At 35.8% G+C, this 14792-nt stretch overlaps 1 protein-coding gene across 1 annotated transcript in view; it reads right to left on the reverse strand.

The window, feature by feature from the left end:
* The window catches only part of SLC45A2 (solute carrier family 45 member 2), a 64317-nt gene that overhangs the window by 13824 nt on the left and 35701 nt on the right, over positions 1–14792 (reverse strand). Inside the window, exon 4 of the mRNA XM_051989499.1 lies at positions 10770–10913. Within this exon, the coding sequence (XP_051845459.1) occupies positions 10770–10913 (144 nt within the window). The remainder of the gene's footprint in view (positions 1–10769; positions 10914–14792) is intronic.

Here is a 14792-nt window from a genome sequence, read left to right on the forward strand (position 1 = left end):
AAAAATACTCTTTAGCAGACGCACAAAGGTGCCTTTGGCAAGTTTAAGTATCAATAATCTAGCAACCAGGAGTGCTAAAATGAAAATAAGACAGCTGTATCCCTCAAGAAGCTTACCTTCTATTGAATAGCTGCATTCCATAGGTAATAACCAATAGCCCTGTTGTTTAGAATAAACCAAGGCACTAATTGGAACAAGAAGTCAAACTTTGTCTATTGATAGAACCAGCCCCAATATTAGACTGAATATATGTCTACCATCATTTCTCAAGCATGGCTGTTCCTCATGCAGGAAATGTTCTCTATTTCATATTTTCTGTTTTGGTAACCCAGTAGTCCTTCTGTTTCTTGCTTCTCCAGTGTCTGATATTTCTGTGATTTCATCAGTGTGGGCATTCCAACCATTGGTAAAGAATGTAATTCATCATGGCCATTTGGTCTTGTAAACTTTTTGTCTATGTCCTTCCATAATTTCATCACAGGAAATCCACTTTGTCCTGGAGGCCTTCCTTACACTGTGTTGATTTCTCAAAGATGCCAATAGAGCACACAGGCTTTCCACTGGGTATGCCTTAATTTCTTAAACAGCATTTCTTTAACTTTCTTTAATTTCTCTCTTTAATAGCATTATTGGCACTACTCCTGTTTAATTCTTTGTTTGTAATATGTTACAGCCTTCTCTCCATTGCCCTTTGGCTGACCATTAGCTTCAATTGTTTGTGGAATGTAGTCTTCCATGATTCATGATAGAATGGCCATGATTCTGGTCATATAACATCACCAGAAAAAAATTTATGTTAAAAAAGATTAATTTTCATCTTAAAGATAAGCTTGGAGACACTAATTTTACATTTTCTCAAAGGCAATCCAATCTGCCTGTTGAATTCTAAGTCCAGATCATTGTCACTTTGCAGTATCCATCTAAAATATGAATGAACTCTGTAAGTTATCAATTCAACTGTAATTTATAGTTTAGATGGTAGGTATTCTTTTATATGGCCTTTCCTGTGTACACAGCTAGGCCAAATTTGAGTGATTACAAAAGCGCTTTAGGAGGCTCTGTAATGTTCCAGAAATGGATACAATCAACATTGTCATCTAAAAATAACAGCATCTTAAAGATCTCACCATTCATAGGAAATCCTTCTTTGTCACTAGAACTTCCTGATACTGGCAAACATCCCTAGTGAACAAATGTTTTCTAGTTGTATATCTCAGCCAACACCAATAATAAGAAGATTGCCAAACAAAATGTATCTTAATTGTTAAGCCTTATAATGAATCTTATATAATTTTGATACATACAAGAAATTTCTTGGAGAAAAGCCTTCAAGATGGTGTTTTGCTCAACTGAAACAAATATTGTTTTGTTTTGTTTTGTTCTGTTCTTTTTGTTTTCCTTTTTAAAATTTACTACACTTTTTATTTTTTATTTTTTCCACACCTTTTATTTGTGCAAAGATGTGGTCTACCGTGAACTATATTTTGTGAAAGACTGACTTATATGCTCCATAAGGTTCCAAAAGTTATGGTCCCAAAGGTTGAAGTATTACCTTTTCTCACTAGAGGGCATTCATTTTACATACTCTTTAGGCAAGGTTACACTGCTCCTGGTGCCCAGTAATTGCCTGGGTTCTGTAGACATTTAAACAAAAATAAAATATTCACTAAAATTACTAGAGTAGGAAATTTGATTTTTGCTTTTGAGGTCCCATCCTGAATTTGGGAAATCTCCAGTTCTTTTTGGCTAACCTTATTTATAGGTTTTTGTTTGTTTGTTTTTGTTTTTTAGTAACCATATGGTTTATTAAAATAAAGCAATGTTAAAAAACTGTAACATAATGTAAAACAAACAAAAAGAAACCACAGAGAAGCTTGCAGATAGCCAAAGAAGCTGCTTTGCCTGAACGGTTGACTCCCTTCCTTCACTCCTTTTCCCAGTTAGTAGCTTTGGGTAAAGAATAAGAAAATACATTGAAAGTCTGGAACTTACAAAGGTCAGCCCAGCAAACAACAAGAAAAAGGAAGAAAAGGCATCAGAAATTGGAACTGTTTCTTATTTAGTCACTATGTGCTAACTATAGAACTGCCACATCTCCTTACCAGAATGTAAACATTTGTGTCTAAAGCCAGGCATTCTCTTCTCCAAAGGGAAGAACCTTGCCCTAGAGGGATACATTCTCAGTTGCACTTTTATCTAGTACCAGCTGAAAAGTGACATTCTGAGCCTTCAGCATTGACAAATGCTGTGCTAAAGTGCTTAAAGGGCCTTTCAAATCCTTCTGTAAGCAGAAAAGGGAGATTTTCCTAAGCCAAGATGCTGTGTTCTCCCTTCTGGTTAGAGGTTCATAGCCATCTGTTCCATGTGGCCAGAAATAGAGAGACTTCTGAAATAGGGAGCTCTTGGTGGTGAAGTCCTACAATCTTGGCCCCTGCTGGCATTGTTCCTGTGTCCAAAGTGAAAACAGTTACTGGCAGACTAAAGTAGATTCTGGAGAGCTTGGGATGGTTACAGGTGGGATTCAGAAAGAAAAAACTAATACACTGAAAGACCAGAGGGATGGAATCAGACATCTTGGTGAAGGTAGGATCAAATGGAGCCTGAAATGGCCTGGTAGCTACTGTGAAAACCCTAATCAGATTCCCAACCAGGAAGACCAAACAGGAGGCAATGTTCACTTCCAGTGGTTCCTTTTCATTCATCAATCTCTTTTCTTATTCTTTCCACTAATCTGATAGGTAGATGTGAGAAGGAAGGGAGTCAGTCAGGCAAAGTAGTTTCTTTATAATGGCTAGTAGAAAAGTCTTCAATATTTTTTTTGGTTACGCTACAGCTATAATAATAATAATTTATTTGACACTTTAAGATTTGCAAAACCCTTTACATGTTATCTTATTTAATACTCACTACAGTCCTATTAGATAGTTGCGATTAATATCCCCATTTTATACATGAGGCAATTAAAACTAAGAAATATTGCAACTTGCCCAGAATCATACAGCTAATAATTGTGTTAGGCAGGATTTAATTTTAGGTCTTAACTCCAAGACCAGTACTCTGCACTATGCTATCAAATTGTTTTATTTTACCTAGCTACTAGTTGCTTGACTGTGTTTTAGTAATCACTGAAAAGTCAACTACATGAGACTATGAATGAGATTGTCCAACAAAAGAATGAGATTTACCAAATTTGGAGTGGGGACTCAAGAACAGAGATGAGCAATTTCCTTTTCTAGTTTTTCTGGGAATATTCTCTACCATCTACAACCTAATTTGAATCTATGAGTACAGAGAAATGGGGCAAGAGATAAGAAAACAATATTTCAAGCAAGACAGAGACCAACTGAGTATTACATGAGGCTCCTTGGATTATGTCACACCTTAGAACTTAGAGTTTCATCATTTGCTGAACTTATTGCATTCTGTTAGAATATTTTAATTTAATCCTACACCCCTGCCTAGAATACCATGTTGCTCCAAACAGTACTTTAGGTATATGCCAACTATTTTAAAAGTTATAAAAGCATCAGTAAGAAAAGTTGGAATTTAGGGGACATTTAATAAGCTAGGATGTAAAGAATGAATGAATGGAATGAGGCACATTTGCAATAATACAAAGGAATTATAGTATTTTTAAAAAGATTCATCAGATCATATATTGGGTTGGAATTACCTAAGAGACCAGTGTTCAACTTTCTTGTTTTACAAATGAGGAAACTGAGACCCAGAAAAAAAGGACTTGCCCACAAAAGAGTCACATGCAGGTAGTAAGTGGCAGACTTGAGAATCAAACACAAATTTTTTATTGTTAAACTCAGTGCTCTTTTCACCACATCATACTTTCTCATGGACTACAAACAATGTTACTTTTTTCTTCCGACTACTCCCCCTTATAGGCTCAGTCAAATACCCATCAAATACTTGCTACAGAAAAGAATCCTTGGTTGTAAGAATGCCTCATTCTAGCCATCTATTTTTCCTTCTCTAGCTTGTTATGTGTCCTCCAAATTCTAGTTTTTCCTACTGGTGCTTTTCCAAATTTTGAAATAGTTGTCCCAGGCACTAAGAAATTATTTAGAGCTACATGGGCAGCTGACGCAATGGTTCATCTGAACCTTTATTCAGATATGCCTGGACATATGTAAGCCAGTTATAATGTAACTTTATTGTACCTGAACATTTATTAGACATGAGAGAAATGATTATTAATAACCAATTATGAGTGAGATCTAGGCTTTTCTTCTGTCCCTATTTTCTTGTTGTAATCTCAGCCTTTGAGGAATATTAATGATCTCTGGAAACAATTTAACCTACCTAGACTATCTTATCTAAGATGCCCATTGTATTCTACTCACTCAAGAAAGTTTTGGTGGAGGTAGATCCTTTATCTAGATTTCCCAAGACTGGGAGTAGTTTGGGTATAGAGATAGTCTTTTGGTCCAAGAACAACATTATGTCAATCTCTCAGCCCCTTATTGAAGTGAACCCACTTCTCATTGTAGTATTCATTCTTTCATTAACTGCTAATCAGAATTTTTTTTTGCTACCCTCAGTTACACTCATTCTTCCAAAGGCATAGAAACTGTGAGCTGAGGAATCTTTGCCATTCAAAAGTACCATGACTTCTCTTATTAATAAGTTGCTTGATGTGGATTAATTATCCACAAATTATGTCTCTTGAATTTTTTTAAACATCACAACATGAGACATGGCAATGGAAGTCATCCCATCACAAGTCAGCACCTAATTCTCTTTCTCTCTACATCCTCCCCATCCCAATCTTACCTATATTTCTCATGAAAACTCTCCAGAGCAGGTCAAAAACATACCATTTAGGAGAAGTAGTTGTAAGCCATTAAGATGGTGTTTGAGGTTTAGTCTAATATCTTGAGGAAATTTTGGCATTCTATGATAGCCAAGCTAATTACAAGAACCTGAAGTGCAGCCAATAGTTTTAGAAATAAACCCAGCACGCAATCTTCTTTAGCTGATTCAGAATTTCAATAAAGCATTTTTTATCATGGCAGCCAATAAGCTCATGCCTCCCTTGTTTGGAAACTGGAATATAGCCCTGCCACCTGACCACTCAGATGCTAACTAGTACAATGGGAGAATTTCATGGTGAACCCATCTCAAATATATTTCTTGGATTTGATCTACTAGAAACAAACATGTACATAGACCTAGCTAAATGTTAACACTGTAGATAACATCTACACTCAAATTCTCTATCTCTGTATCTGTCTCTCTCTCTGCTTCTGTCTCTCTCTCTCTCTCTGTCTCTCTCTCTCTCTCTCTCTTTCTCTCTCTCTCTCTCACACACACACACACACACACACACACACACACACACACAGAAAGAGAGAGAGAGAGAGAGAGAGGGGGGGGGCATCCTTAGATCTGGACTATTTCTAACACAATGAAGTGAAATGACAATGAACTGACCTTGGAAATAAAAGACCTAAGTCTCATGTTTGACATATTGATTGTGGAACCCCGGGGTTAGACACAGTCTCTTAGTGCTCTAAGCAACTATCAAGGATTACAGTGCCGGTAAGATTCTCTAAGACTATTTCTCTGACAGACTATACTGACGTTCATTGGTAGAGAGTGTCCAAACTTGATATCCCTATATCAATGAATTCCTAAATCCTATTCTTCTCTCCTATACAACAGCACTGAACTGAAGCTTATTTTCAGAGAATAACAGAGTATTATGAGCAATATACTCTATAAAACTGCAAAAAATAGTGAAAGAAAAATGATCCTGTAGAAAACTTAGAAAGAGACTCAAACTTACTTAGCCAAATCATGCCAAGATAATTTATTCATGAAACTGGAAAGAAGGCAATAAGGAGATACAAACTGAAATAGATTTGTTAGTATTTTTACAGCAACATATTTTCAACAACATATTTGGACTGTAATGATTAAACATTCAATATGCAATATAAAATAAAAATTTAATAATAATAATGACCACTAAGTTTTATATAACACTTTGATATTTTGCAAAGGTTTTTACAAATATTATTTCATTTCATCCTCACAACTCTGGGAAGTGGGACTATATTGCTCCTATTCTACAGATGGAAACCTGAAGCAGAAAGCAGTTACTAGGCCTATATAGCTAAGAAGTATTTAAGACAGGATTTGAGTTCAGGTCTTTCTGATACCAAGTTCACTGCTATATGCACCATGTTATCCAGACAAAATGATACTTGAGAAAATGAAGAGGAAAAAATAGCTGGACCTTCAAATACACTTACAAAAAATATATACTGGAGGTGACACATTTAAAAACATAAAGAGATATTTTATTTCTTTTTTAAAAAATGCATTTTCAAGTCCTCTCAAAAGGTCTACATGGCATTTTTCTTAAAACAGATTACTAAGCAAACATCTACAACTCCCAAACTATATGCCCAGTTTCTCTTCAATGTTTCTGTATATCTACACTCTCGTTCCTAGAAAATTTCACAAGCATGATCTATGTAAGCATTGAAGGAATTCTTTCTGAAAATATCTGAAGGGAAGGGATTTTCACAGGTAATTTCCTATAGTTAACAATATCATCATGATCTCATAAATGACTATGGGGTATAGAGAACAGAATATTCTCCCTGTGTTTGTTGATCATGAAAACATGTAACCCAGTAACATAAAGAAGTAGACTTATAGGCTCTACTCCATTGGGGTTTCTCCCATATTCTTTCTTGCCTTTATTAAATTCATACAAGATGCTCTGATAAAAGAAACTACAGACATTCCTTGGTTTGGTGATCCTAAGTTTAGTAATAACAAATGAGACATAAAACAGGGAGACATATGCTTTCCAAAATGGCTCAGGCTATCATGAAAGCTATCCCATACAGTGTCCAAAACGAAGAGGGATATTATTAAAAATAGTGATCTTCTCCAGATGCTCTCATTTATAGTCAGTACTGTGTGGATTGCTGTAAGCCTGGAACATTTCAGGGCTTTCATAATAAAATCTGCAGTCATTTAAAAAAAAAAAAAAAGACTGACCTAGCAGTTTACTTAGGAGAAAAAATGACTAGATGAAGAAATTCTAGCTTCCAGATTATAATATGAAATAGCCTATGAGTTATTCTAAATATGTAAAAACTCATTTAACTAATTATTCCCATTTTAACTTTTTGGTACTGTTAGGGTTAATTTTCTTATTTCTTTACTCTTCATTCATATTTCCCTGCTCTGAATTCCTTCCTTCTTATTTCAGTCAATAAGCATTTATTAGGTACCTATCATGTATCAGACACTGTGCTAAGCACTGACGATACAAAAAGAAGCAAAAGGCAATCTTTGCCCTCAAGAAGCTTACAATCTAATTTTTTGGTAATTTAGAAAATACTGTCTTTTTATTGGTTTTATAAACAACAGAGCTGTCTCTCATTGGTATCATACTATCTCTTTGTCTCAAATGATATATTAGATTGATTCCTCAGGGGCTTCAGGCCTTTGACTGGAACATGGATTCCCTTTACCATACTATGTGCTGCTCACTTCCATCATAAACTACTAATACTGAAACTATCCTTGCTAATAGCTGTTACCCTTGTAAGTGGCAAGAAAGTTGCTTTGAATTCTTCTATACTACAATGTGTCTTGAATAAATATAGCAAATGGCAATAAAATTATACAGGAGAAGATCAGTGAACTGGATCACATCTGGGAAACTAAGTGGAGCCCAAGATACTTCTGAACACAAAAGCTCATTTTTATGAAAACAGTGTTTTACTGGTGATACTTTATGGTTACAAATTATAGCTACAATTTCTAAGGAACCAAAATCATAGATGGAAGGAAAGAAACAAGCATTTATTAAGCTCCTACTATGTTCCAGGTTCTATGATAAGTACTTTCCAAATATTACCTCATTTTAACCTTTCAAAAACTCTGGGAAGATGGGTACTATTATTTCTATTTTATAGATGAGGAACCTGAGGCAGAAAAAGGTTAAATGATTTATCCATGGTCATATAACTAGTAAGTAGTTGAGATACATTTGAACTCAGGTCTTTCTGACATATCCTGAATAAGATGAGAAAATGAGGATACTCAAACCTGATGAAAGTCATAGACATAATTTATGACCTAGGTTATAATTCCCATTTCCAGAATTCTGGGTTCCTGAGGATTAGATATGATCATTTAGTTTACTCAAAAGTTTCATTTTATCCTTTCTACTTCTTGTCTTTACCCAGAATTTCCTCCAGGAAGAGCGCTAAATAAATTTATGTTTGTTTCTCCCCATAGATATGGGTAAAAACACTCCCATATAAATATTAAGGGAAACAAGTGTATATGGGTAGAGAAAGGCCTTTATTTTGCTCCAGAGAAAATGTAGAAGTTACAATGGATTAACAGAAGCCCATGAACAGCATGAGAAAAATAAAATGTACAAATAGCCCACAAGCTTTCTCTAAGAAAAGAACTAAACTTAACATTGACATTCTACTAAGTCCTACTTTCCAGTGGAGTCCTAGAAATCCCTCCTTGATTCATACTACTACGCAGTGGTTCAGATCCCTCAAAGACAATCACACTTTAGGACAGTTAAATAGTCAACACCTCAACATTCCAGAGAGTCTCCTTGTTATTTCTCCAGAGACCTATACAAAAATTTAGTATTATAATGCTATTTTTAAAGCTTTGGTTCTCCCAAATGGGAAACATACTGTGGAGCTGTTAGAAAGCAAATTTTCCCCAGCTGACCTGCACTAATCATCTAAACAACTCAGTTTAAATGGGGAATGGCAAAGTCTTGAATTACTACAGAAATTTCTTACTAGATTGTAAGTTCATGAGGGCACAAACTATTTCATTTCTGTTTTTGTATTTCCAGTGCCTGGCACTAATAGGCAGTTAATATATGCTTATTGATTAACTGATCTCTCTTCCCTTCCTTTCAATATGGTTTTAACCTTTCCTGATCTTCTCTCTACAAAGGATACATGGGCAATCTTTTTTCTTTCTCCAAGGGGAATGCTTTTCAGTGACTTTATTGCTTTCTAGAAAATCAGGACTTTGACCCCTTAAATTTTGGTGTTACTTATGAGGTTGAAGTCATTTTGGAAATCTCACTTCTCTGGATGGAAGATTAGATTCCGACATAAAATAGCTTAGGAAATGAACATTCCCTATCTACCACCTAAGAGTTTGGTATGTGAGAACATTATCTATGAATTCCCTCTTTCTGGTCAGTAGACAAGCATGTCTCCTCCTGCATGAGCTCCATACCTTCACCATCTGCAAATTCTTTCTCAAGCCATCATTTACTACCTCTGGGATAATTGGTGAATGAAGGAGAAAGAAATCCTTTTTCTACCTTTAACTGTAAACAAGAAAGAAGGCATAAGGGAAAGGGTCAAAAGGTAAAAGCAGCCTTATTTTCACATATAGATGTGCTACCTCTAAGCAGAATCCAGCCTACTAAGTGCCCAAATGTTGATCACTTTCACGGTGGCCATAATTTCTTAAAAGCAATTAGGATTTATCTTTGTCTTCTTAAAAAGTCATTACCGGGCATACCCACATTGATCAAAGAAATTTCAAACTCACAAAGGCATTGGGGCTAACTCTAGTACTTACTAGGGAAGTACTATTCCCTAGTAATAGGGAATAGGGAAGGCTATTTCTCAGACAAGAAAATCTGACAACTCAATCACCATGTTTATTTACACTATGTAGTTGGTGGGGAGTTTTCCCTGTTGCTGCTCTACAAAACCTAAGAAAGACCCTGTGGAGACAAATGGGGATAGTCATTCATAAGTCTTCAAACAAATCAGGAATACTCTATGGTACAGTAAACATTAAATTCAGTTTGAGATTAGGTATAAAGTTCAGATAAACCTAAGTGCATCAAGGAATGAGCTTGAATAAATGAAAGAATAAATGAATGAAAAAGCATGTCTACATGCTGCTTTGCATGTAGGAAAACCTGGAAGAGACTGGGATCTGTCAGCCCCTGAAACTAATTTGGGAAAACAAGGAGGTAGGAAAAACATATAGAGGGCCCAGGCACATTGAGCCCATAGAATATGATGAATTGCACATAGATACTTTGGCTATTTCTTAGACATTTTCAACCTGTTCCTATGCTCTAGCCTCCACCTCTGACCTAGAAGTCGAGCTTCCATCCTCTTAATTTCTAATTGGTAAGTGTTCGTCATATCTGTCCCAGATTTAGAACCACCACACTATCCACCATTGTCATGATGATAAACATGTACCCTTCTCTCCTGCCTTTCCCTTAATTTTTTAACTTTAGTTCTGAGACAGAATTTGAATACTATCATACCTGAAAAGTATGTCAATCAATTGTCTTATGATTGAAAGCATCATTTTTTGTGATATTCCTATTAAAAATATTGCTCCTCAGCCACCGATATATATTGTCTTTTCCCCATTAGAATTTAAGCTCCTTGAGGGCACGAACTGTCCTACTAGCTTGTTTTTGTGTGCTCAACACTTCATACAGTATATGGAACATTGCAAGTACTTAAGATATGCTTTTTCATTCATTTATTCTTTCATTTATTTAAGCTCATTCCTTGATGCACTTAGGTTTATCTGAACTTTACACCTAATCTCAAACTGAATTTAATGTTTACATAGAGTGTTCCTGATTTGTTTGAAGACTTATGCCTTGTTGTTGTTTTATATCCACAATAAAATACAGCATTATAAGAATTCAGCAATTACTTGCTGATTGATTGGTCTATGTGAGTGGATGTCAGTGTTACCTGTCCCATGAAATCCGTGAAGAAGAGCATATTGGAAAGGAAAGCTGTCCATCCAATGAGGTGGCTGACACAGAGATAGCGGTAGTGAGAAGGCATACTCAAAATAGCCTTCAGCAAAGACTTCATGGTCATCTTGCTCTGAGTCTAGGACAAAACAAGAAGCAAAGGTAAGGTCTTTATAAGATCATAGCATCATCAATTTTAAACTGAAAGGGATCTTAAGGATTACATAGCCAATCCCATCACTCTACATATGAGAAAACTACATATGAGAAAGTTATAATATTAACTTATTATATCTATGAAATTTCCTTAAAAGGATACATGGCATAGTGGATATAGTATGCTGGGTTTGGAGTCGGGAAATTCTGAGACATTAGCTGTATGATTCTGGACAAGTCACTTAATTTATTTAAACTTTAGTTTAATCATTTATAAAATGAACCTACCCCCTCCAAAAAAAGCCTCCCTACATCCCAAAAGTTAGAGCTGACAAGATAAGATAGTGAGCAAACACTGAACTTAGACACAGGTTGAGATTCCACCTCTGGTTTTTTACTAGTGATATGATCACAGATCAGTCTCTGAACCTCAGTTTGCTCATTGTCTTATGGTAAAATTATATTTTGATTTGGTTCCCTTGACTACCTTTTGCCACCTTCAATTGGCATAATAATAAATTTATAAATAGCCAGTATGAAAGGAACAATATTAGGGAGTAAGATTGCAAAGAGGAATCTCTAAGTCATAGACAAACCATCCCAAAGATCAAAGGAGCATAATTTACAAATTATATCATATATTAATTAAAAATCACATCCTGATAACATGTTCTGAATCAGGGAAGCCACTTAGGTTCTGCTGTCAAGGACTTTGGTTCCATGATATGAAAACCTCACATAAGTTCTAGATACCTGAAATAAGACCAGCAGAACATCAAATGGTACTGAGAATTCAGAGATGACATGGCTGTTAACTTTATCTTACCAACAAGTGTGAGATGATTTGAATATGTTAATGAAGCTTCAGATCACACAGATAAGCATTAGTGTGTTACTCCTGAAAAATCCATAAAATGAAACCTCAAACTCTTATCCTCTGAGGACTTTTCCATCTACAAAGGGTCCATGCTGCTTCAGTTCTATGAACTCTAATCCACCATTATGTCAGCTTCCCCTTGGGTTTTAAAAATGAAAATGAAAATTAAATTACCCTTTTCTCCCTAGTTCCCTAATTTCCCTGATAAAGTCACAAGAGATTTTACAATGGTTTCGAGTGCATTTTAAAGTCTCCCAGAGTCCACTAATCACTGTTTGATGAAGGGTGCAATGGCTACATTAAGTAATCAGGGTAATCAAGAGTAAAAGGAAAAGTAGCACACACAATCACAGGCTCATACCCACTGAAATGGTGGGCTAGATAAGGATATTTAGGATTGGAGATGAGGTTTAATCATATCCAGCATAAACCTTCAAAAATTCAGAGCTCCATTCTAATGCAAGGGATCATGACTGATTTTCAAATTACACAGACATTTTCATTGTGAAAAAATTACTGCTTTAAAAAATAGTTGCTCTTGAGTCCATGGCTCATTTGGGATTTTCTTGGCAAAAATATCTGGAATAGTTTGCCATTTCCTTCTCCAGATCACTTTACAAATGAGGAAACTGAGGTCACAGAATTATTAGTAAGGCTGGATTTGAATTCAGGAGGATGAATCCTGACTTCAAGCTTGGTATTCTATCCACTTTCCAATCTAGCTGCCCCTAGGAGGAAATTACTTTTTTTTTTTGACAGGTTACTACATTTAGAAATTAGGCAGATATAATTTACTCAGATGTTATCAAAGTATTTGGTAGGGTTTGTTTTGTTTTCTTTACAGTTTTGCAGAAAAGATAGGAAGATGTGTGCTAGACAATGGTATCATTAGGTAAAATTCAGACAAATGGAGATTTAAATAAATGACTAGATACAGGGAATGGTCATATAAGGTTCTGTGTCAGTTGGAAGGAGAGCCTGAGGAATCCAAGTTTGAATCTATGCTGTTTAACATTTTTAGGGGCAGCTAGTTGATGTAGTGGATAGAGCCCAGTGCTGAAGTCAGGAGGACCTGAGTTCAAGTCTGATCTCAAACATTCAACACTTCCTAGCTGTGTGACCCTGGACAAGTCACTTAACCCCAAATGCCTCATCAAAAAGAAAAAAAAAAACCCAACAAACAACAACAACAATAACAACATTTTTAGCCTTAATTTGGGTAAAGGCATGGATGACATGTTTATCAAATTTGTAGATAAATGCAACGTGGAGAACAAAAATTATTAGATGACAGAGAGAGGATTCAAAATGATCCTGAAAGGCTACAGAACATTGGATTCTGATGATAAAGATGAAATTCAATGGAAATAAATAGGAATAGGCAGCATTTAAAGAATACTTTAAGGATTGAAAAGCATCTTACCTGTGTGATCCCATTTGATCTTCATAACCCTATGTGGAAGGTGTTATTATTATCATCATGTTACAGATGAGGAAATAGAGGCTGAGAGAAGTTAATAGACTTGTTTAGTATCACAGAGTTTGTACATGTGTAAGGTAGAATTTGAATTCAGGTCTTCTTGATTTCAAGTTTAGTGCTCTATCTACTATGCTACAATGTATGAAATTTTACATTTAGATTTAAAAACACAATTTCCCTAGTATAATATGGAAGAGGCATCGATGCACAATAATTTGTCCAAAAAGATGTGACAGCTGAGGTAGGGAGAGGGAGGATGGATTAGTGATTTGCCCAGATTAGTCTGGGCAAAAACCTTAATAGAAGCCAAAGAGAAAAGCCCATTTCCAAAGAGAAATGCCCATTTGTCTACAAGAGTACATCTTAAAGAAATGTAGTATAGTCAAGCTATTCAGAACATTCTACTTTGGTTGTATAAAAAATACTTTTTTCTACCAATAAATGTGTTTTAATGAGAACAAATAAAAAAGATGATTAATGGCCTGCCATCTTAATGTGAGACAATGGAACAAGCAACAAAGCTAATGCAATAAAAGAATCTTCTAGGGATAAAGAAGGAATAAATATGTATAGTAAGTACAGTGTAGGGCTTGGAGCCAGCAAGACTTATCTTTCTGAGTTCAAATCTGCCCTCAGACATTTACTAGCTTTATGATTCTAGGCAGGTCTATAACGCAGTTTGCCTCAGTTTCCTTATCTGTAAAATGAGCTGGAGACAGAAATGGCAAACTGCTCTGGCATTTTTGTCAAGAAAATACCAAAAGGGGAAGGGAGAGCATGAAGAGTCTGAAAAAACTGAGCAAGACTGCTCCAGTCAGAGCACATCTGAGTCCCTGTGTCTGGCCACAACAGTTTAGGACAGACATTGCTTTTTTTTTTTTTTTTTTTAATTGTACTATGCCAAAGTATACATTTTGTTAGAGCTAAATGAGGCTTTAAAAGACAATGTTTGTGTTCAAAGAATTTGGGGACTCTAGCATCTCAGGAGCCAGATCTTTTCAGACTCTACATGCTCTCCCTTCCCCTTTTGGGATTTTCTTGACATCTTTTGTCAAGTTTGCTATTTCCATGTCTAGCTCATTTCACTTAGCAGTTTGCTCTTTCCATGTCTGGCTCATTTCACAGATAAGGAAACTGAGCCAAACAGGATTATAGACCTGCCTATAGTATCCAGATGACAACTTGATTAAAGCATTGGGCATGTTTATTCTGGTAGGAGAAAGCTTAAATTAAGGGGGATAGCATAAGAAAGAGCACTTGATTTGAAATCATCAAACCTGAGTTCAAATCCTGACTTTTTGCTATCTCCTGCCTTGTGACCTTGGACAAGTTTGGGCTTCAAGGTCATCTTGTAAAAAGAGAGGGTTTTATTAAATTATCTCTAAGATCCATTACCAACTTTTCACCTACAATCTTATGGCCCTATCACAATGATCAAAGCTTGTCCCAGCAGAATCTGCACTCAGAAATGTTGTCCTTTTTGTTTCTGTCACTAGTAGCAGCAG

Source organism: Antechinus flavipes, chromosome 1 (assembly GCF_016432865.1).
Source record: "Antechinus flavipes isolate AdamAnt ecotype Samford, QLD, Australia chromosome 1, AdamAnt_v2, whole genome shotgun sequence".
Classification (NCBI taxonomy): Eukaryota; Metazoa; Chordata; class Mammalia; order Dasyuromorphia; family Dasyuridae; genus Antechinus; species Antechinus flavipes.